Source organism: Trematomus bernacchii, unplaced genomic scaffold (genome assembly GCF_902827165.1).
Source record: "Trematomus bernacchii unplaced genomic scaffold, fTreBer1.1, whole genome shotgun sequence".
Classification (NCBI taxonomy): Eukaryota; Metazoa; Chordata; class Actinopteri; order Perciformes; family Nototheniidae; genus Trematomus; species Trematomus bernacchii.
The window spans coordinates 229,472-252,817 of NW_022987824.1; the positions used below are offsets into that span (position 1 = coordinate 229,472).

At 46.0% G+C, this 23,346-nt stretch overlaps 1 protein-coding gene across 1 annotated transcript; it reads left to right on the top strand.

Moving 5' to 3' along the window:
- Positions 1–957: 957 nt before the first annotated feature.
- ddx27 (DEAD (Asp-Glu-Ala-Asp) box polypeptide 27) lies at positions 958–23,341 on the top strand (the record flags this gene model as incomplete). Its single annotated transcript, XM_034151671.1, is given in 14 exon segments — positions 958–1,145; positions 3,222–3,368; positions 3,742–3,801; positions 5,975–6,167; positions 6,475–6,530; positions 6,614–6,700; positions 7,095–7,200; positions 7,654–7,827; positions 8,740–8,890; positions 8,975–9,074; positions 10,019–10,160; positions 12,340–12,493; positions 21,225–21,306; positions 23,164–23,341. Coding segments are annotated over 14 exon segments (1,714 nt in total), but the record flags the coding sequence as incomplete, so codon positions are not given.
- Between the last annotated feature and the right edge of the window lie 5 nt (positions 23,342–23,346).

The following is a 23,346-nucleotide window of genomic DNA, read 5'->3' on the forward strand; positions in this document are numbered from 1 at the left end:
GTTTTGGAGGTTATTGAGGATCCATTTCTGGCATTTTCAGGATCATAAATGTCAGTTTCAACCTCAAAGTGGCCATACCTGTTCTCTCTGTGGGCTGATGTGTATTCATTTGGGGTTTATTTTGAAGATTTAGGGGACTCTGGATCATTTGGATTGGACAGATTGCTTATTTATTTGAAAACAGATTGACACAGTAGAGGTACTAATGTTCATCTTGTGCTCTCTATATCCAACACTACTCATGGTGGTCAGAGTCAGTCCACTGAGAGGACAGATAGAGGCTTTGAGTGACTTTGTATACTGCAGGGTAGCTTGTGGATTTACTCCAGGTGGAACTAAAGTCTGATTTAACACTTGATTATATTTCACATCATTCATCCACATCTGTGAAGTAACTCAAGGTGTTAAATACATGTAGTGGAGGAAAAGTACAAGGTAAGAATAAATACTCAATCAATCTCAATCAAAACTAAAAACATATAGAGAAATTACAAAATGTCATGTTCAACTTAAAAGCCAGTGCAAAGATGTGAGTTTTTAGCAGAGATTGAAAACGTTCAAGTACAAGTACAACACACGTGTACTTAAATACAGAACTTAAGTAAATGTACTTCGTTACACCTCTGATAAAAACACATGTGAACAGTAAGGAGGGCAGTCCACAAATTATTACAAGACTGAAATGAGGGCAGACAGGATTAAATAAAACAATGCATTTCATTGGGAAACATCTATCAGGAGCATGTGATGTGGATCAGACGAAGAAAGTCTTTAAACTGCTGGTTACATCCTTAAAAGCAACCGGAATGATAGAAATAATTTAGTTTTATTTTAATTGTTTTTCCCTATTTAGTTATCGACATCTTATTTATTTTCCTGCCAATCTACTGCTCCACACTCCAGTCCACTAGGTGGCGGTAATGCGCCAATAAACCCCATAGAAGAAGACGAAGAATCTCTCACTTCCTGTTTGCCTGCACACGTGTGTTTGTGTTGCACGAACCTCAGGAACCTTGTCCAGAACCAGAACCCGTAATAGAACCAGAAGCTGTTGCAGAACCATGCTGCAGGACCTGGGTCTCATCGGGACCCTCCTGGACGAGGACCTGAGCCCCGAGGAGCCCGACACCGAGCCCGAGGAGGAGGTGAGTGAGAGCGGCCTGGAGAGAGGCGAGAGCCCGGGGAGAGAACGGGAGAGACACCGCTGGTTCCTCCAGGGGGGCCTTCACCAACCTGGAGATATTTACTGAAACACAATTAAAACGGAACAGCAGAGTAACTGCTAGAGATGGCAAAAGTACACGTGACGCACCCTTTCCTCAAGTAGAAGTACAGATACTCGTGTTTAAAAATACTCTGGTAAAAGTAGAAGTACTGACTAAACTTCTTTACTCAAGTAAAAGTAAAGAGGGCTTTGAAATGTACTTCAGTAAAAAGTACCCATAACTAGCAGCTGTTTTAAAGAGTACCTGACCTCCCTTTATATTAATAGAACAATAATGTCATTGTTAGCTAATGAATGTTTCCATGCTGAACAACGGCAACATGACAACGTTTTCATTGGTCCCTCTTCTTTAGAGAAGTTTTTGTGTTCAACATGTAAGAAGTAGAAAGTACAGGTATTTGTGTTCAACATGTAAGAAGTAGAAAGTACAGGTATTTGGGTTCAACATGTAAGAAGTAGAAAGTACAGGTATTTGTGTTCAACATGTAAGAAGTAGAAAGTACAGGTATTTGGGTTCAACATGTAAGAAGTAGAAAGTACAGGTATTTGAGTTCAACATGTAAGAAGTAGAAAGTACAGGTATTTGTGTTCAACATGTAAGAAGTAGAAAGTACAGGTATTTGTGTTCAACATGTAAGAAGTAGAAAGTACAGGTATTTGGGTTCAACATGTAAGAAGTAGAAAGTACAGGTATTTGTGTTCAACATGTAAGAAGTAGAAAGTACAGGTATTTGAGTTCAACATGTAAGAAGTAGAAAGTACAGGTATTTGAGTTCAACATGTAAGAAGTAGAAAGTACAGGTATTTGTGTTCAACATGTAAGAAGTAGAAAGTACAGGTATTTGAGTTCAACATGTAAGAAGTAGAAAGTACAGGTATTTGAGTTCAACATGTAAGAAGTAGAAAGTACAGGTATTTGTGTTCAACATGTAAGAAGTAGAAAGTACAGGTATTTGGGTTCAACATGTAAGAAGTAGAAAGTACAGGTATTTGAGTTCAAAGTGTAAGAAGTAGAAAGTACAGGTATTTGTGTTCAAAATGTAAGAAGTAGAAAGTACAGGTATTTGAGTTCAAAGTGTAAGAAGTAGAAAGTACAGGTATTTGAGTTCAAAGTGTAAGAAGTAGAAAGTACAGGTATTTGTGTTCAACATGTAAGAAGTAGAAAGTACAGGTATTTGTGTTCAACATGTAAGAAGTAGAAAGTACAGGTATTTGTGTTCAACATGTAAGAAGTAGAAAGTACAGGTATTTGTGTTCAACATGTAAGAAGTAGAAAGTACAGGTATTTGTGTTCAACATGTAAGAAGTAGAAAGTACAGGTATTTGTGTTCAACATGTAAGAAGTAGAAAGTACAGGTATTTGAGTTCAAAGTGTAAGAAGTAGAAAGTTCAGGTATTTGGGTTCAAAATGTAAGAAGTCAAAGTAAAAAGTCGTCAGAAAAATAAATAGTGGAGTACAGTACTGATACCAGAAACATGTACTAAAGTACAGTAATTAAGTATTTGTACTCCACTACTCCCACCAGTCCTCCTCAAACCTCCTGGAGATGTTTAGTGACACCCAAACCGAGTGAAAGCTGTCTGTAGGTTCTCTATAGATATGAAGGTGGAGATACCGACACGTTGAGGAAGGTTCACATCATCCAATAACAGATTAGAAATCAACTGAATCGTTGTTTGTCCAAAGTATAAATAGTTAGTATACAATTATCGGGCAATATTATTGTTCCCATGATGGCGAAGACCCGCCCTACTCAGCATCTGATTGGCTGTGGGTGGAATAAAATATACAACTTATATAAAGTGTACTTTATACAACATAAAGAGTATTAACAGATATGAACTATAATTCATTAAATACATACAATATATTAAGTGTGTGTGTGTGTGTGTGTGTGTGTGTGTGTGTGTGTGTGTGTGTGTGTGTGTGTGTGTGTGTGTGTGTGTGTGTGTGTGTGTGTGTGTGTGTGTGTGTGTGTGTGTGTGTGTGTGTCAGGATGAGCCGATCGTCCTCAACAGGAAGAAGAAGTTGGGAACTCGAGGTGTGAAGGACTTCAACACAAACTTTGAGTTTGCAGAGAGAGACATTCTGACTGACGACAGCTGGGTGATGGCCGACATCCTGAAGCAGATCAAGAACAAGGTAGAACCCAGCAGAACCTTTTTTATCTGCTTATAGAATAAGGTAGAACCCAATAGAACCCTTTTAATCTGCTTATAGAACAAGGTAGAACCCAGCAGAACCCTTTGTATCTGCTCATAGAACAAGGTAGAACCCAATAGAACCCTTTTAATCTGTTTATAGAACAAGGTAGAACCCAGCAGAACCCTATTAACCCTTTATAAAGAAGAAGATGGAACTCTATCTAAAGTAGAACATGGTTCCCTCTCTTGAGAACCAGCTAGGTGTTTCTTGATTTGTTCTCTGGCAGCGTTTTGTTCCTTGAAGTTCTTTTATTGTGATCTTGATATAATAATGTTCTCTTTTCGTCTCTAACTCTGTTCTGTGTTTGCAGAGAACCGCGACGACTCTAGACCAGAAGATAGACAAGATCCGGAAGAAGAGGAAAGCTGAGGTGAGGTCACGTCTCAGTGTGTTCAGAGAGGTCCAGATACCGTGTCCCACAGTGACGTCTCAGTGTGTTCAGAGAGGTCCAGATACCGTGTCCCACAGTGAGGTCACGTCTCAGTGTGTTCAGAGAGGTCCAGATACCGTGTCCCACAGTGAGGTCACGTCTCAGTGTGTTCAGAGAGGTCCAGATACCGTGTCCCACAGTGACGTCTCAGTGTGTTCAGAGAGGTCCAGATACCGTGTCCCACAGTGAGGTCACGTCTCAGTGTGTTCAGAGAGGTCCAGATACCGTGTCCCACAGTGAGGTCACGTCTCTGTGTGTTCAGAGAGGTCCAGATACCGTGTCCCACAGTGAGGTCACGTCTCAGTGTGTTCAGAGAGGTCCAGATACCGTGTCCCACAGTGAGGTCACGTCTCAGTGTGTTCAGAGAGGTCCAGATACCGTGTCCCACAGTGAGGTCACGTCTCTGTGTGTTCAGAGAGGTCCAGATACCGTGTCCCACAGTGAGGTCACATCTCAGTGTGTGTGTCAGAGAGGTCCAGATACCGTGTCCCACAGTGAGGTCACGTCTCTGTGTGTTCAGAGAGGTCCAGATACCGTGTCCCACAATATGTATATCCTCTAGATACACAATCAGCAGACACATGCACACCGTAAGACCTACATACACAACAATCAATATATACAAAATAACAGTCCCCACCCCCCCCCCCCCCCCCCCCTCAGTCTGTAGCCTCTCTCTCAGCTGACCTGTCCTGTCAGACGGAGGGTGTATAAACAGCAGCATATCTGGAACAAACCCCCCCCTCTCCGGCAGAAACAGGACATGCTGTAACTTTTCGTAACAACGGTTTCAAGTCAGCATCTCTTGGATTACAAATAAACACAAATACAACTCTCAGAATCTTTTATGGCATATCTTTTTGTAAACATATTTTAGTTTTAAAATCTGATGTTTATAAGCTGCTTACTTTTTGCAACAGTCCCTGTTATATACACAACTTTGACCGTGACTAGACATGCAGGGTTTCCCACAGAGGCTTCACTTGGCCGGCCGCCAGTATGTTTCAGTTTGAGTGTTTTTAATCCGTCCGCGAGCACGACGCCACCTGTGATGGGTTACCTAGCAATGATCCCTCGCTCTGCGCCTCCTGTTCGCTCTGCGCCTCCTGTTCGCTCTGCGCCTCCTCCTATTCGCTCTGCGCCGCCTCCTGTTCGCTCTGCGCCGCCTCCTGTTCGCTCTGCGCCTCCTCCTGTTCGCTCTGCGCCTCCTCCTGTTCGCTCTGCGCCGCCTCCTGTTCGCTCTGCTCCGCCTCCTGTTCGCTCTGCTCCGCCTCCTGTTCGCTCTGCGCCTCCTGTTCGCTCTGAGCCTCCTGTTCGCTCTGCGCCTCCTCCTGTTCGCTCTGCGCCTCCTGTTCGCTCTGCGCCTCCTCCTGTTCGCTCTTCGCCTCCTCCTGTTCGCTCTGCGCCTCCTGTTCGCTCTGCGCCTCCTCCTGTTCGCTCTGCGCCTCCTGTTCGCTCTGCTATCGCGTGAAGGGTCTGCTAACAAGAGACCAACAGAAAGGGAGACCTTAGAGAAACACAAAGCCCCCCCCCCCCTCGTGCCATGAGTAAATGATCCTGAGTTAAACAAAACACACCAGGTGACCGTGAAGTGGTTGATATCTGTTTGTTTACAGGTCTGTCTTGTTGGGAAGTTTATCAGTGGATGTTAGCAGGAACTGTTTCTAAGCAGCTTGATTCCTGACGGACACACACACACACACACACACACACACACACACACACACAGTGTTTCCTGACACACACACACACACACACACACACACAGTGTTTCCTGACACACACACACACACACACACACACACACACACACACACACACAGTGTTTCCTGACACACACACACGGTGTTAGTCGGTGAGGTAGAGCAGAAGGCCCGATGCAGACTCTCTGATGGAGGGCAGAGGCATTGCACATTAATGAACACTTAAAACAATAAATATGCCGGATGTAGCTTTGAGCTACTTTCCACCCGCAGCCCCTCACCTGGCGGAGGGGTAGGGGGCAGGGGGCAGGGGGCAGGGGGCGGTTTGGAATTAGGCCCCGTTTCCACTTTCCTACATGTTCAGGTTCCACTTCCTTTGCTCGAGGTTTGAAGTGTGTTTTGTTCTCTAGGAGAAAGTGGCTGATGGTGACGCTGCTGAAGGTTCTGCAGAGAAGAACCAGGAGGAGAACCAGGAGGAGAACGCAGATGATGAAGAGGAGGAGAAGGAAGATGTGAAGCCTGCTGCCGGAGAGGAGGATGAAGATGTAGCGGATGATGAGGATGAGTTTGATTCAAGCGATGAGATGATTCTGACCAAATCAGGTTAGTGAGCGGCTTCAGGTTGAACAGGAAGTGTGAATGATCACATGGGTTAGTGACCACATGGACCCCCCCCCCCCCCCCCGATATAAACAATCGATCAGTTTCCAGAAAATCAGTCAATCAAAAACAACAAACTAGAATTAAAGACTGGAGAAATGATATTTAATCGAACATGAACATAATGTTCTGTTTCTGAGTGTATGTAAAGCGTCTTTGAGCACGAGCACGAGCGCTATACAAATCCAATGTATTATTATAACAAATATAATGTAACATTATTTATTGTTGACTTCTTGTTTCCTGTCAGACACCTTGAGAGACAAAGAGCGCCGGGGGAGGAAGAGGAAGATGGAGGAGGAGGCGGTGAGGAAGAGGAGATGATGATGATGGGGGGGTCAGGTGAGGTTTGTACGTGGGTACCATGCTAACAGCTGTTTTGTTTTCAGGCGCCACAGTCGTACTCTGAAGACGCCTCGAAGTTCGACGATTCGCTGACCTTCGAAGACATGAACCTGTCCCGACCAATCCTGAAGGTGAGAGTCACGTGCGCTGCATTCTGGGACATTTTACACGTGCACTAAAACATGCACTACATTCAGGAGCCTTTCACACGTGCACTATATTCAAGGAGCCTTTACACGTGCACTATATTCAAGGAGCCTTTACACGTGCACTATATTCAAGGAGCCTTTACACGTGCACTATATTCAAGGAGCCTTTACACGTGCACTATGCAAGGAGCATTTCAGACTGGACCTGACTCTCTCTCTCTCTCTCTCTCCTCTCTCTCTCTCTCTCTCTCTCTCTCTCTCTCTCTCCTCTCTCTCTCTCCTCTCTCTCTTCTCTCTCTTCTCTCTCTTTCTCTCTCTTTCTCTCTCTTTCTCTCTCTCTCTCTCTCTCCCCCCCTCCCTCCCTCCCTCCCTGCAGGCCATCACTGCTCTGGGATTCAAACTACCCACCCCCATCCAGCAGGCCTGCGTCCCGGTGGGTCTGCTGGGGCGAGACCTGTGTGCCTGCGCTGCTACTGGGACAGGTAACACACTGCCATCATGGCTTTATCATGTCTCTTCTTCATCAACATGTGTCCCCTCTTCTTCACGTCTCTTCTTCATCACCATGTGTCCCCTCTTCTTCATGTCTCTTCTTCATCACCATGTGTCCCCTCTTCTTCATGTCTCTTCTTCATCACCATGTGTCCCCTCTTCTTCATGTCTCTTCTTCATCACCATGTGTCCCCTCTTCTTCATCACCATGTGTCCCCTCTTCTTCATCACCATGTGTCCCCTCTTCTTCATCACCATGTGTCCCCTCTTCTTCATCACCATGTGTCCCCTCTTCTTCATCACCATGTGTCCCCTCTTCTTCATCACCATGTGTCCCCTCTTCTTCATGTCTCTTCTTCATCACCATGTGTCTCCTCTTCTTCATCACCATGTGTCCCCTCTGTGGAAAGAGACTCTGAAACGATACTGTTGTCTCTCCGCAGGAAAGACGGCGGCCTTCGTCCTGCCCGTGTTGGAGCGTCTGATCTATAAGCCCAGGACGTCCCAGGTGACCCGGGTCCTGATTCTGGTTCCCACCAGAGAGCTGGGGATCCAGGTCCACTCTGTGGCCCGGCAGCTGGCCCAGTTCAGCTCCATCACCACCTGCCTGGCCGTCGGTGCGTCTTCTCTTTTATTTATTATTTATTAGTTTATCTGGTTCTGACCAGGTGAGTTCCTCTGGTTCTGACCAGGTGAGCTCCTCTGGTTCTGACCAGGTGAGTCCTCTGGTTCTGACCAGGTGAGTTCCTCTGGTTCTGACCAGGTGAGTTCCTCTGGTTCTGACTCCTCTGGTTCTGACCAGGTGAGTTCCTCTGGTTCTGACCAGGTGAGTTCCTCTGGTTCTGACCAGGTGAGTTCCTCTGGTTCTGACCAGGTGAGTTCCTCTGGTTCTGACCAGGTGAGTCCTCTGGTTCTGACCAGGTGAGTTCCTCTGGTTCTGACCAGGTGAGCTCCTCTGGTTCTGACCAGGTGAGTTCCTCTGGTTCTGACCAGGTGAGTTCCTCTGGTTCTGACTCCTCTGGTTCTGACCAGGTGAGTCCTCTGGTTCTGACCAGGTGAGCTCCTCTGGTTCTGACCAGGTGAGTTCCTCTGGTTCTGACCAGGTGAGTTCCTCTGGTTCTGACTCCTCTGGTTCTGACCAGGTGAGTTCCTCTGGTTCTGACCAGGTGAGCTCCTCTGGTTCTGACCAGGTGAGTTCCTCTGGTTCTGACCAGGTGAGTTCCTCTGGTTCTGACTCCTCTGGTTCTGACCAGGTGAGTTCCTCTGGTTCTGACCAGGTGAGTTCCTCTGGTTCTGACCAGGTGAGTCCTCTGGTTCTGACCAGGTGAGTCCCTCTGGTTCTGACCAGGTGAGTTCCTCTGGTTCTGACCAGGTGAGTTCCTCTGGTTCTGGTTCTGACCAGGTGAGTTCCTCTGGTTCTGACCAGGTGAGTCCTCTGGTTCTGACTCCTCTGGTTCTGACCAGGTGAGTTCCTCTGGTTCTGACCAGGTGAGTTCCTCTGGTTCTGACCAGGTGAGTTCTTTGTGCAGGTGGGCTGGACCTGAAGTCCCAGGAGGCGGCTCTGAGGGCGGGGCCAGATATTCTGATCGCTACACCTGGACGTCTGATCGACCATCTGCACAACACGCCCACCTTTGAGCTGAGTCACATCGAGATCCTGATCCTGGACGAGGCCGACAGGTAAGCCTCTCCCCCTGAAATGAAAGCTCCGCCTCCTCTACCTGTGCAGCGTGGAACTCACCTGTCGGTTCTCCGGTTTCTCAGAATGCTGGACGAGTACTTCGAGGAGCAGATGAAGGAAATCATCCGACTGTGTGCCCACAACCGACAGACCATGTTGTTCTCCGCCACCATGACCGAGGAGGTGAGTCATGTGACCTGTTTCTGTGTGTCATGTGACCTGTTTCTGTGTGTCATGTGACCTGTTTCTGTGTGTCATGTGACCTGTTTCTGTGTGTCATGTGACCTGTTTCTGTGTGTCTTGTTACCCGTGTTTCTGTGTGTGACTTGTTTCTGTGTGTCTTGTTTCTGTGTGTCATGTGACCTGTGTCTGCAGGTGTTTCTGTGTGACTTGTTTCTGTGTGTCATGTGACCTGTGTCTGCAGGTGTTTCTGTGTGACTTGTTTCTGTGTGTCATGTGACCTGTGTCTGCAGGTGTTTCTGTGTGTGACTTGTTTCTGTGTGACCTGTGTCTGCAGGTGTTTCTGTGTGTGACTTGTTTCTGTGTGTGTCATGTGACCTGTGTTTGCAGGTGTTTCTATGTGTCATGTGACCTGTCTGCAGGTGTTTCTGTGTGTCATGTGACCTGTGTCTGCAGGTGTTTCTGTGTGTCATGTGACCTGTGTCTGCAGGTGTTTCTGTGTGTGACTTGTTTCTGTGTGACCTGTGTCTGCAGGTGTTTCTGTGTGTCATGTGACCTGTGTCTGCAGGTGTTTCTGTGTGTCATGTGACCTGTGTCTGCAGGTGTTTCTGTGTGTGACTTGTTTCTGTGTGTGTCATGTGACCTGTGTTTGCAGGTGTTTCTATGTGTCATGTGACCTGTCTGCAGGTGTTTCTGTGTGTCATGTGACCTGTGTCTGCAGGTGTTTCTGTGTGTCATGTGACCTGTGTCTGCAGGTGTTTCTGTGTGTCATGTGACCTGTGTCTGCAGGTGTTTCTGTGTGTCATGTGACCTGTGTCTGCAGGTGTTTCTGTGTGTCATGGGACCTGTGTTTGCAGGTGTTTCTGTGTGTCATGTGACCTGTGTCTACAGGTGTTTCTGTGTCATGGGACCTGTGTTTCAGTGAGTCATGTGACTTCTGTTTCCAGGTGAAAGAGCTGGCGGCGGTCTCGCTGAATAAGCCAATCAGGATCTTCGTTAACAGCAACACTGACGTCGCTCCGTTTCTGAGACAAGAGTTCGTCCGAATCCGACAAAACAGAGAAGGAGACCGAGAGGCTGTGGTGGCTGGTGGGTACTGCAGTACTGACACTGTACTCTTACCTCAGTACTATAATGGCAGTGTTTCCCACAGATCTGAAATATACTTTGGGGGGGGGGGGGTTGAGGTGTCTTTGTGACGTGCAACAACATTAACATGAACCTTTCTGCTGGTCGCTTGTTAGCAGACCCTTCCCCCCATGGCAGAGCGAGCAGGTCCAGGCAGGGCCCGTAGTAATCGCCCTATCGTTTAAATCAACTACCCACAAATAAACATATGGACATGGGTTACTATTTAAAACAAATGGTAAATGTATTTAGGAACCTATCCATGTGATTTTAAGTGGGGGTGGACCTCAAATCCTCTAGGGGGGTCCGGGGGCATGCTCCCTTAGTTAAATGCATCAATCTGGTGCACTTTGAGAGGGAAATAAAGAGGTCTATGGGAACACCTATACAAAGGGAGGAACGGGCTGAAGTAAGCGCTAAACTAGAAGCCCTACTGTTCAATACATCGGAAAAGGTGAGAAATCTAGGCGTAGTTCTGGACCCCGACCTCAATTTCAAATCCCACATTAACACAGTTACTAAATCAGCATACTATCACCTGAAAAGCAGAGCCAGACTTAGAACATTCATGTCTCAACAAGACCTTGAAAAACTAGTCCAAGCATTTGTTGTTAGCGTGCTGGATTACTGTAACAGTGTATTTACAGGTCTCTGTAAAACATCGTATTCTGTTACCGTATTTACAATGTCGTTTTTAAACTATTTTATATCTCATTAATGAATTGTTTTTATGAATCTGTTATTCCATTATGTTTATTTATTGTGTTCCTCCCTGTTCTACTATCATGTGATAATGATCATGTAAAGCACTTTGAATGGCCTCTGCGTCTGAAATGTGCTATATAAATAAACGTACCTTACCTTACCTACCTATATGAAACAGAAGTGTATACATTTCAATAATCATAAAATCATGGCCATGACCCTAACATCCCATTTCCAATATGAAAACACACTGAAACTTGTTTGTTTATTTATTTTTGGTTCATTTATAGTTGTGAGTGTGTCTGGGCTCCTGAATCAGCCTCTCCCCCCCCTCCCTCTGATTTATGATCTGTATGACGGTGGCCATGTCGGCAGACCACATCATGTAGACAGCCAGTCACCCTGTGTGAGGCAGACCCACATCATGTAGACAGCCTGTCGCCCTGTGTGAGGCAGACCACATCATGTAGACAGCCAGTCACCCTGTGTGAGGCAGACCACATCATGTAGACACCCTGTGTGAGGCAGACCACATCATGTAGACACCCTGTGTGAGGCAGACCACATCATGTAGACAGCCAGTCACCCTGTGTGAGGCAGACCCACATCATGTAGACAGCCAGTCACCCTGTGTGAGGCAGACCCACATCATGTAGACAGCCAGTCACCCTGTGTGAGGCAGACCCACATCATGTAGACAGCCAGTCACCCTGTGTGAGGCAGACCACATCATGTAGACAGCCAGTCGCCCTGTGTGAGGCAGACCACATCATGTAGACAGCCAGTCACCCTGTGTGAGGCAGGCCACATCATGTAGACAGCCAGTCGCCCTGTGTGAGGCAGGCCACATCATGTAGACAGCCAGTCGCCCTGTGTGAGGCAGACCACATCATGTAGACAGCCAGTCGCCCTGTGTGAGGCAGACCACATCATGTAGACAGCCAGTCACCCTGTGTGAGGCAGACCACATCATGTAGACAGCCAGTCGCCCTGTGTGAGGCAGACCACATCATGTAGACAGCCAGTCGCCCTGTGTGAGGCAGACCACATCATGTAGACAGCCAGTCGCCCTGTGTGAGGCAGACCACATCATGTAGACAGCCAGTCGCCCTGTGTGAGGCAGGCCACTTAACAGGCCAGGCCAGTCCTCCCGATGGCCAGGCGTAGAGCGAGGTATCATTGTCCACAAGTTAATCGATCGCATGGCGTCGTGGTCGCGGACAAATACAAAAGATAAAAATTATTTAATACAAAAAACCTAAATGGGTCGCAAAATATACTTGGGTGGCCGTTAATATACCTGGGCGGCCCGCCCAAGGGAAGTCTGTGTGGGAAACCCTGAATGAAATACTCTTAACTCAGAACTATAATTAAATACTTGTACCTCAGTACTTGTACCTCAGTACTTACCTGAGTACTCACCTGTGTGTTTCAGCCCTGCTCACACGCACCTTCCAGGACCATGTGATGTGCTTCACTCAGACCAGGAAGCAGGCGCACAGACTGCACATCCTGCTGGGCCTGATGGGCCTGAAGGTGGGAGAACTGCACGGAGAACTGAGCCAGAACCAGAGGCTGGAGAACCTCAGGTACCTGAACCTCACCTGTACCTGAACCTCACCTCAGCTGAACCTAATACCTGTACCTACTCTGTGGATTAGTTACCTCCCTGTTAGTAACCTGTGGATTAGTTACCTCCCTGTTAGTAACCTGTGGATTAGTTACCTCCCTGTTAGTAACCTGTGGATTAGTTACCTCCCTGTTAGTAACCTGTGGATTAGTTACCTCCCTGTTAGTAACCTGTGGATAGTTACCGTCCCTGTTAGTAACCTGTGGATTAGTTACCTCCCTGTTAGTAACCTGTGGATTAGTTACCTCCCTGTCAGTAACCTGTAGTTAGTACCTCCCTGTCAGTAACCTGTGGATTAGTTACCTCCCTGTCAGTAACCTGTGGATTAGTTACCTCCCTGTCTGTAACCTGTGGATTAGTTACCTCCCTGTCAGTTACCTGTGGATTAGTTACCTCCCTGTCAGTAACCTGTGGATTAGTTACCTCCCTGTCAGTAACCTGTGGATTAGTTACCCTCCCTGTCAGTAACCTGTGGATTAGTTACCTCCCTGTTAGTAACCTGTGGATTAGTTACCTCCCTGTCAGTAACCTGTGGATTAGTTACCTCCCTGTCAGTAACCTGTGGATTAGTTACCTCCCTGTCAGTAACCTGTGGATTAGTTACCTCCCTGTCAGTAACCTGTAGATTAGTTACCTCCCTGTTAGTAACCTGTGGATTAGTTACCTCCCTGTCAGTAACCTGTGGATTAGTTACCTCCCTGTCTGTAACCTGTGGATTAGTTACCTCCCTGTTAGTAACCTGTGGATTAGTTACCTCCCTGTTAGTAACCTGTGGATTAGTTACCTCCCTGTCAGTTACCTGTGGATTAGTTACCTCCCTGTCAGTAACCTGTGGATTAGTTACCTCCCTGTTAGTAACCTGTGGATTAGTTACCTCCCTGTCAGTAACCTGTGGATTAGTTACCTCCCTGTCAGTAACCTGTGGATTAGTTACCTCCCTGTCAGTAACCTGTGGATTAGTTACCTCCCTGTCTGTAACCTGTGGATTAGTTACCTCCCTGTCAGTTACCTGTGGATTAGTTACCTCCCTGTCAGTAACCTGTGGATTAGTTACCTCCCTGTCAGTAACCTGTGGATTAGTTACCTCCCTGTCTGTAACCTGTGGATTAGTTACCTCCCTGTCAGTAACCTGTGGATTAGTTACCTCCCTGTCAGTAACCTGTGGATTAGTTACCTCCCTGTTAGTAACCTGTGGATTAGTTACCTCCCTGTCAGTAACCTGTGGATTAGTTACCTCCCTGTTAGTAACCTGTGGATTAGTTACCTCCCTGTCAGTTACCTGTGGATTAGTTACCTCCCTGTCAGTAACCTGTGGATTAGTTACCTCCCTGTCAGTAACCTGTGGATTAGTTACCTCCCTGTCAGTAACCTGTGGATTAGTTACCTCCCTGTTAGTAACCTGTGGATTAGTTACCTCCCTGTCAGTAACCTGTGGATTAGTTACCTCCCTGTCAGTAACCTGTGGATTAGTTACCTCCCTGTCAGTAACCTGTAGATTAGTTACCTCCCTGTTAGTAACCTGTGGATTAGTTACCTCCCTGTCAGTAACCTGTGGATTAGTTGCCTCCCTGTCTGTAACCTGTGGATTAGTTACCTCCCTGTTAGTAACCTGTGGATTAGTTACCTCCCTGTTAGTAACCTGTGGTTTAGTTACCTCCCTGTCAGTAACCTGTGGATTAGTTACCTCCCTGTCAGTAACCTGTGGATTAGTTACCTCCCTGTCAGTAACCTGTGGATTAGTTACCTCCCTGTCTGTAACCTGTGGATTAGTTACCTCCCTGTCTGTAACCTGTGGATTAGTTACCTCCCTGTTAGTAACCTGTGGATTAGTTACCTCCCTGTTAGTAACCTGTGGATTAGTTACCTCCCTGTTAGTAACCTGTGGATTAGTAACCTCCCTGTTAGTAACCTGTGGATTAGTTACCTCCCTGTCAGTAACCTGTGGATTAGTTACCTCCCTGTCAGTAACCTGTGGATTAGTTACCTCCCTGTCAGTAACCTGTGGATTAGTTACCTCCCTGTCAGTAACCTGTGGATTAGTTACCTCCCTGTTAGTAACCTGTGGATTAGTAACCTCCCTGTTAGTAACCTGTGGATTAGTTACCTCCCTGTCAGTAACCTGTGGATTAGTTACCTCCCTGTATGTAACCTGTGGATTAGTTACCTCCCTGTCTGTAACCTGTGGATTAGTTACCTCCCTGTTAGTAACCTGTGGATTAGTTACCTCCCTGTCTGTAACCTGTGGATTAGTTACCTCCCTGTCAGTAACCTGTGGATTAGTAACCTCCCTGTTAGTAACCTGTGGATTAGTTACCTCCCTGTTAGTAACCTGTGGATTAGTTACCTCCCTGTCAGTAACCTGTGGATTAGTTACCTCCCTGTTGGTAACCTGTGGATTAGTTACCTCCCTGTCTGTAACCTGTGGATTAGTTACCTCCCTGTCAGTAACCTGTGGATTAGTTACCTCCCTGTTAGTAACCTGTGGATTAGTTACTTCCCTGTCAGTAACCTGTGGATTAGTTACCTCCCTGTCAGTAACCTGTGGATTAGTTACCTCCCTGTCAGTAACCTGTGGATTAGTTACCTCCCTGTTAGTAACCTGTGGATTAGTTACCTCCCTGTCAGTAACCTGTGGATTAGTTACCTCCCTGTATGTAACCTGTGGATTAGTTACCTCCCTGTCTGTAACCTGTGGATTAGTTACCTCCCTGTTAGTAACCTGTGGATTAGTTACCTCCCTGTCTGTAACCTGTGGATTAGTTACCTCCCTGTCAGTAACCTGTGGATTAGTAACCTCCCTGTTAGTAACCTGTGGATTAGTTACCTCCCTGTTAGTAACCTGTGGATTAGTTACCTCCTGTCAGTTAACTGTTGGATTTAGTTACCTCCCTGTTGGTAACCTGTGGATTAGTTACCTCCCTGTCTGTAACCTGTGGATTAGTTACCTCCCTGTCAGTAACCTGTGGATTAGTTACCTCCCTGTTAGTAACCTGTGGATTAGTTACTTCCCTGTCAGTAACCTGTGGATTAGTTACCTCCCTGTCAGTAACCTGTGGATTAGTTACCCTCCCTGTCAGTAACCTGTGGATAGTTACCTCCCTGTATGTAACCTGTGGATTAGTTACCTCCCCTGTCTGTAACCTGTGGATTAGTTACCTCCCTGTTAGTAACCTGTGATTAGTTACCCTCCCTGTCTGTAAACCTGTGGATTAGTTACCTCCCTGTCAGTAACCTGTGGATTAGTAACCTCCCTGTTAGTAACCTGTGGATTAGTTACCTCCCTGTTAGTACCTGTGGATTAGTTACTCCTGTCAGTAACCTGTGGATTAGTTACCTCCCTGTTGTAACCTGTGGATTAGTTACCTCCTGTCTGTAACCTGTGGATTAGTTACCTCCCTGTCAGTAACCTTTGGATTAGTTACCTCCCTGTCAGTAACCTGTAGATTAGTTACCTCCCTGTTAGTAACCTGTGGATAGTTAACCTCCCTGTCAGTAACCTGTGGATTAGTTACCTCCCTGTTAGTAACCTGTGGATTAGTTACCTCCCTGTCAGTAACCTGTGGATTAGTTACCTCCCTGTTAGTAACCTGTGGATTAGTTACCTCCCTGTTAGTAACCTGTGGATTAGTTACCTCCCTGTTAGTAACCTGTGGATTAGTTACCTCCCTGTCTGTAACCTGTGGATTAGTTACCTCCCTGTCTGTAACCTGTAGATTAGTTACCTCCCTGTTAGTAACCTGTGGATTAGTTACCTCCCTGTCAGTAACCTGTGGATTAGTTACCTCCCTGTTAGTAACCTGTGGATTAGTTACCTCCCTGTCAGTAACCTGTGGATTAGTTACCTCCCTGTTAGTAACCTGTGGATTAGTTACTTCCCTGTCAGTAACCTGTGGATTAGTTACCTCCCTGTCAGTAACCTGTGGATTAGTTACCTCCCTGTCAGTAACCTGTGGATTAGTTACCTCCCTGTCTGTAACCTGTGGATTAGTTACCTCCCTGTTAGTAACCTGTGGATTAGTTACCTCCCTGTCAGTAACCTGTGGATTAGTTACCTCCCTGTCAGTAACCTGTGGATTAGTTACCTCCCTGTCAGTAACCTGTGGATTAGTTACCTCCCTGTCTGTAACCTGTGGATTAGTTACCTCCCTGTCTGTAACCTGTGGATTAGTTACCTCCCTGTCAGTAACCTGTGGATTAGTTACCTCCCTGTCTGTAACCTGTGGATTAGTTACCTCCCTGTTAGTAACCTGTGGATTAGTTACCTCCCTGTTAGTAACCTGTGGATTAGTTACCTCCCTGTTAGTAACCTGTGGATTAGTTACCTCCCTGTCTGTAACCTGTGGATTAGTTACCTCCCTGTTAGTAACCTGTGGATTAGTTACCTCCCTGTCAGTAACCTGTGGATTAGTTACCTCCCTGTCAGTAACCTGTGGATTAGTTACCTCCCTGTCTGTAACCTGTGGATTAGTTACCTCCCTGTTAGTAACCTGTGGATTAGTTACCTCCTGTTAGTAACCTGTGGATTAGTTACCTCCCTGTCTGTAACCTGTGGATTAGTTACCTCCCTGTTAGTAACCTGTGGATTAGTTACCTCCCTGTCAGTAACCTGTGGATTAGTTACCTTCCTGTTAGTAACCTGTGGATTAGTTACCTCCCTGTTAGTAACTGTGGATTAGTTACCTCCCCTGTCAGTAACCTGTGGATTAGTTACCTCCCTGTCTGTAACCTGTGGATTAGTTACCTCCCTGTTAGTAACCTGTGGATTAGTTACCTCCCTGTTAGTAACCTGTGGATTAGTTACCTCCCTGTCAGTAACCTGTGGATTAGTTACCTCCCTGTCTGTAACCTGTGGATTAGTTACCTCCCTGTTAGTAACCTGTGGATTAGTTACCTCCCTGTTAGTAACCTGTGGATTAGTTACCTCCCTGTCTGTAACCTGTGGATTAGTTACCTCCCTGTCTGTAACCTGTGGATTAGTTACCTCCCTGTTAGTAACCTGTGGATTAGTTACCTCCCTGTTAGTAACCTGTGGATTAGTTACCTCCCTGTCTGTAACCTGTGGATTAGTAACCTCCCTGTCAGTAACCTGTGGATTAGTTACCTCCCTGTCAGTAACCTGTGGATTAGTTACCTCCCTGTCTGTAACCTGTGGATTAGTTACCTCCCTGTCAGTAACCTGTGGATTAGTTACCTCCCTGTCTGTAACCTGTGGATTAGTTACCTCCCTGTCTGTAACCTGTGGATTAGTTACCTCCCTGTCAGTAACCTGTGGATTAGTTACCTCCCTGTCTGTAACCTGTGGATTAGTTACCTCCCTGTTAGTAACCTGTGGATTAGTTACCTCCCTGTTAGTAACCTGTGGATTAGTTACCTCCCTGTTAGTAACCTGTGGATTAGTTACCTCCCTGTTAGTAACCTGTGGATTAGTTACCTCCCTGTTATTAACCTGTGGATTAGTTACCTCCCTGTTAGTAACCTGTGGATTAGTTACCTCCCTGTCTGTAACCTGTGGATTAGTTACCTCCCTGTCAGTAACCTGTGGATTAGTAACCTCCCTGTTAGTAACCTGTGGATTAGTTACCTCCCTGTCAGTAACCTGTGGATTAGTTACCTCCCCTGGTTAGTAACTGTGGATTAGTACCTCCCTGTCAGTAACCTGTGGATTAGTTACCTCCCTGTCAGTAACCTGTGGATTAGTTACCTCCCTGTCAGTAACCTGTGGATTAGTTACCTCCCTGTCTGTAACCTGTGGATTAGTTACCTCCCTGTTAGTAACCTGTGGATTAGTTACCTCCCTGTCAGTAACCTGTGGATTAGTTACCTCCCTGTTAGTAACCTGTGGTTTAGTTACCTCCCTGTCAGTAACCTGTGGATTAGTTACCTCCCTGTCAGTAACCTGTGGATTAGTTACCTCCCTGTTAGTAACCTGTGGATTAGTTACCTCCCTGTTAGTAACCTGTGGATTAGTTACCTCCCTGTTAGTAACCTGTGGATTAGTTACCTCCCTGTTAGTAACCTGTGGATTAGTTACCTCCCTGTCTGTAACCTGTGGATTAGTTACCTCCCTGTCAGTAACCGTGGTATTAGTTACCTCCCTGTCAGTAACCTGTGGATTAGTTACCTCCCTGTCTGTAACCTGTGGCTTAGTTACCTCCCTGTCAGTAACCTGTGGATAGTTACCTCCCTGTCAGTAACCTGTGGATTAGTTACCTCCCTGTCAGTAACCTGTGGATTAGTACCTCCCTGTCAGTAAACCTGTGGATTAGTTACCTCCCTTGTCTGTAACCTGTGGATTAGTTACCTCCCTGTTAGTAACCTGTGGATTAGTTACCTCCCTGTCTGTAACCTGGGATTAGTTACCCTCCCTGTCAGTAACCTGTGGATTAGTTACCTCCCTGTTAGTAACCTGTGGATTAGTACCTCCCTGTCTGTAATCCTGTGGATTAGTTACCTCCCTGTTAGTAACTGTGGATTAGTTACCTCCCTGTCTGTAACCTGTGGATTAGTTACCTCCCTGTTCAGTAACCTTTGGATTAGTTACCTCCCTGTCTGTAACTGTGGATTAGTTACCTCCCTGTCTGTAACCTGTGGATTAGTTACCTCCCTGTCTGTAACCTGTGGATTAGTTACCTCCCTGTCTGTAACCTGTGGATTAGTTACCTCCCTGTTAGTAACCTGTGGATTAGTTACCTCCCTGTTAGTAACCTGTGGATTAGTTACCTCCCTGTCAGTAACCTGTGGATTAGTTACCTCCCTGTCTGTAACCTGTGGATTAGTTACCTCCCTGTTAGTAACCTGTGGATTAGTTACCTCCCTGTTAGTAACCTGTGGATTAGTTACCTCCCTGTTAGTAACCTGTGGATTAGTTACCTCCCTGTCAGTAACCTGTGGATTAGTTACCTCCCTGTCAGTAACCTGTGGATTAGTTACCTCCCTGTCAGTAACCTGTGGATTAGTTACCTCCCTGTCAGTAACCTGTGGATTAGTTACCTCCCTGTTAGTAACCTGTGGTTTAGTTACCTCCCTGTCAGTAACCTGTGGATTAGTTACCTCCCTGTCAGTAACCTGTGGATTAGTTACCTCCCTGTTAGTAACCTGTGGATTAGTTACCTCCCTGTTAGTAACCTGTGGATTAGTTACCTCCCTGTTAGTAACCTGTGGATTAGTTACCTCCCTGTTAGTAACCTGTGGATTAGTTACCTCCCTGTTAGTAACCTGTGGTTTAGTTACCTCCCTGTCAGTAACCTGTGGATTAGTTACCTCCCTGTCAGTAACCTGTGGATTAGTTACCTCCCTGTCAGTAACCTGTGGATTAGTTACCTCCCTGTCTGTAACCTGTGGATTAGTTACCTCCCTGTTAGTAACCTGTGGATTAGTTACCTCCCTGTCTGTAACCTGTGGATTAGTTACCTCCCTGTCAGTAACCTGTGGATTAGTTACCTCCCTGTCTGTAACCTGTGGATTAGTTACCTCCCTGTCTGTAACCTGTGGATTAGTTACCTCCCTGTCTGTAACCTGTGGATTAGTTACCTCCCTGTTAGTAACCTGTGGATTAGTTACCTCCCTGTTAGTAACCTGTGGATTAGTTACCTCCCTGTCAGTAACCTGTGGATTAGTTACCTCCCTGTCTGTAACCTGTGGATTAGTTACCTCCCTGTTAGTAACCTGTGGATTAGTTACCTCCCTGTTAGTAACCTGTGGATTAGTTACCTCCCTGTCAGTAACCTGTGGATTAGTTACCTCCCTGTCAGTAACCTGTGGATTAGTTACCTCCCTGTTAGTAACCTGTGGATTAGTTACCTCCCTGTCAGTAACCTGTGGATTAGTTACCTCCCTGTTAGTAACCTGTGGATTAGTTACCTCCCTGTTAGTAACCTGTGGATTAGTTACCTCCCTGTCAGTAACCTGTGGATTAGTTACCTCCCTGTTAGTAACCTGTGGATTAGTTACCTCCCTGTTAGTAACCTGTGGATTAGTTACCTCCCTGTCAGTAACCTGTGGATTAGTTACCTCCCTGTCTGTAACCTGTGGATTAGTTACCTCCCTGTTAGTAACCTGTGGATTAGTTACCTCCCTGTTAGTAACTGTGGATTAGTTACCTCCCTGTCAGTAACCTGTGGATTAGTTACCTCCCTGTCTGTAACCTGTGGATTAGTTACCTCCCTGTTAGTAACCTGTGGATTAGTTACCTCCCTGTCAGTAACCTGTGGATTAGTTACCTCCCTGTCAGTAACCTGTGGATTAGTTACCTCCCTGTTAGTAACCTGTGGATTAGTTACCTCCCTGTCAGTAACCTGTGGATTAGTTACCTCCCTGTCAGTAACCTGTGGATTAGTAACCTCCCTGTCAGTAACCTGTGGATTAGTTACCTCCCTGTCAGTAACCTGTGGATTAGTTACCTCCCTGTCAGTAACCTGTGGATTAGTTACCTCCCTGTCAGTAACCTGTGGATTAGTTACTTCCCTGTTAGTAACCTGTGGATTAGTTACTTCCCTGTTAGTAACCTGTGGATTAGTTACCTCCCTGTCAGTAACCTGTGGATTAGTTACCTCCCTGTCTGTAACCTGTGGATTAGTTACCTCCCTGTTAGTAACGTGTGGATTAGGGTTATACGTTATATTTCAGATCTGAGCCACGACAGTCGTCTAGTCTGAAGTGTGTAACTCTGTGTTGGTTCTCTCGTTCTCCAGGCGGTTTAAAGACGATCAGATTGATATCTTGGTGGCGACAGACGTGGCAGCTCGAGGTCTGGATATCGATGGAGTGAAAACGGTGAGTCTCTTCCTTTAGTTTCTCTACGGTGAAGACACCCAGAGCTGCATTTATGTCTGTTGGCAGCTCCGAGAGTCCTGTAGTGCAGTGGTTCTCAACTGGTGGGTCGCGACCCAAAAGTGGGTCGTGGACCCGTTTTGAGTGGGTCACAGATGTGTGAGTGTTTTTATTTTGAAGGCCCGATGTTCTAACGCTGTGCATGCAGTAGGCGTTGGACTGGAAGTACCGGAGATCATAAACGGTTTTGAAAACTTCTGTCACGTAGTGATCATCTTCTCAATAAAACATCTTTGCTGAGGTTTTTTCGAGTCTTCTGGCCAATCAGAATCAAGATGGTTGCTGGAAGTCCCCACGGAAAATAACTTTGAGGTAGAACTACTCTTTATACATCCATGGGTACAACTTCAGATACAAATGAACACATAATGAAATATGACCCCCGGTTTGATGACTGACAGGTCACAGAACAATGGGGGCTATCTACCCTTACCCACAAAGTAATTCACAGACTCTCTCCTCTTTGCTCTTCTCTCTGTGAGGAGCAGCAAGCTGTCAGAACTAAGTGAAAAACAAACAATGGCATCAAATATTATTAATATGTCGGGTAGTAATAGATCTATTTATTTTCTTCTCAGAGTGTACCAGAATGCGTAGTTTATATATTTCTAAAAATCTCCTGGGGGAGAATCCCCCCCAGATCCCCTGCTGGGCTTGGGTTTTCAGCATGTGTGCCTTTCTATGTGATACAGTTCAGCTTTGATTCCATCATCTCATTAAACCTTTTTTAAAAGCATACTTTAGTTCTGTGAAGGGATATATGGGATGCACTGTACTTCACTTTAATAATGTATTCTGAAAAGCGTATATATTACAGCACAATTTTTTGTTGAATAGATTTGAGTGCTTCAAAATTTCGGTTCGCGATTTATTGACAAACGAAAAAGTGGGTCCCGAGGCCTGACCAGTTGAGAACCACTGCTGTAGTGAACCCGGACATGTTGAGCACCCCAACGTTTTATAATAGAAATAGGCGAAAAGTTTTGTGAAGCCGCCATTGTATTTGCTGGCATTAGCATTATTAGCAATAGCATTAGCCCCGCGCGCCAACGGAGAGAGAATAAGTTATGGCAACACTAAAAAAAACATGGGAGGGATGAGGAGGTGTCGGCGTTCTGGCGATTTACTCGGAAGGCTGGTGTGAACGCAACATTTCAAGAACTTTCGGAACTATACTGGGAAAAGTACTCCGGTGTGAAAGCGCCTAATTAAACCCCAAATTAATCAAAATTAAAAAGATTACCTCAATAACATCCAAAACCACACCAAAAGTTTCAAAATCGCCAATCCATTTTGTAACTATTGTAGATTTTAATGCTAATTAAAAGTAGGGTAGGTAAGTTTGAGAAACCGGCTGGAGATACACTTGTTGTTATATTCCATGGAATGCTCTTAACATCCAGATAGCAATGAATATCTGAAGTGCTTTGACAACAAATCCATAAAAACTTTCATCTGTGCACAAACTTATCTGGTGCCCTCATTGGTCATGTGCGCGTTCGTGTGTGTTGGAGGAGGGGCTCTGTGAGGAAGTGGCAGATTTTCTCCGGCTGTGTATTTTCAAATTCTAGCGCACTCAAGCTGGTTTCTCAAACTTACCTACCCTACCTTAAATACAACTTGTGCTAATTATGCAAATTGTCCAACATATGATGGTCGGCATCCGGAAATGTCTATGAGCTGGGGACCCTACTCTACATTTCTATCATAAAACTTCAAACTGCTGTCAACTAGACTAGAGAGTGAAGCTTTGTCTTTAATTGTTGACACATAAGAACAATGTCCCTGTCTGTCTCTCAGGTGATAAACTTCACCATGCCGTCCACTCCGAAGCACTACGTCCATCGGGTGGGTCGCACAGCCAGAGCCGGGAAGTCCGGACGCTCCGTGTCTCTGGTGGGAGAATCTGAGAGGAGGATCCTCAAGGAGGTCGTCAAGTCAGCCAAGAACAGCGTGAAGGCCAGAGTCCTGCCACCAGGTGAG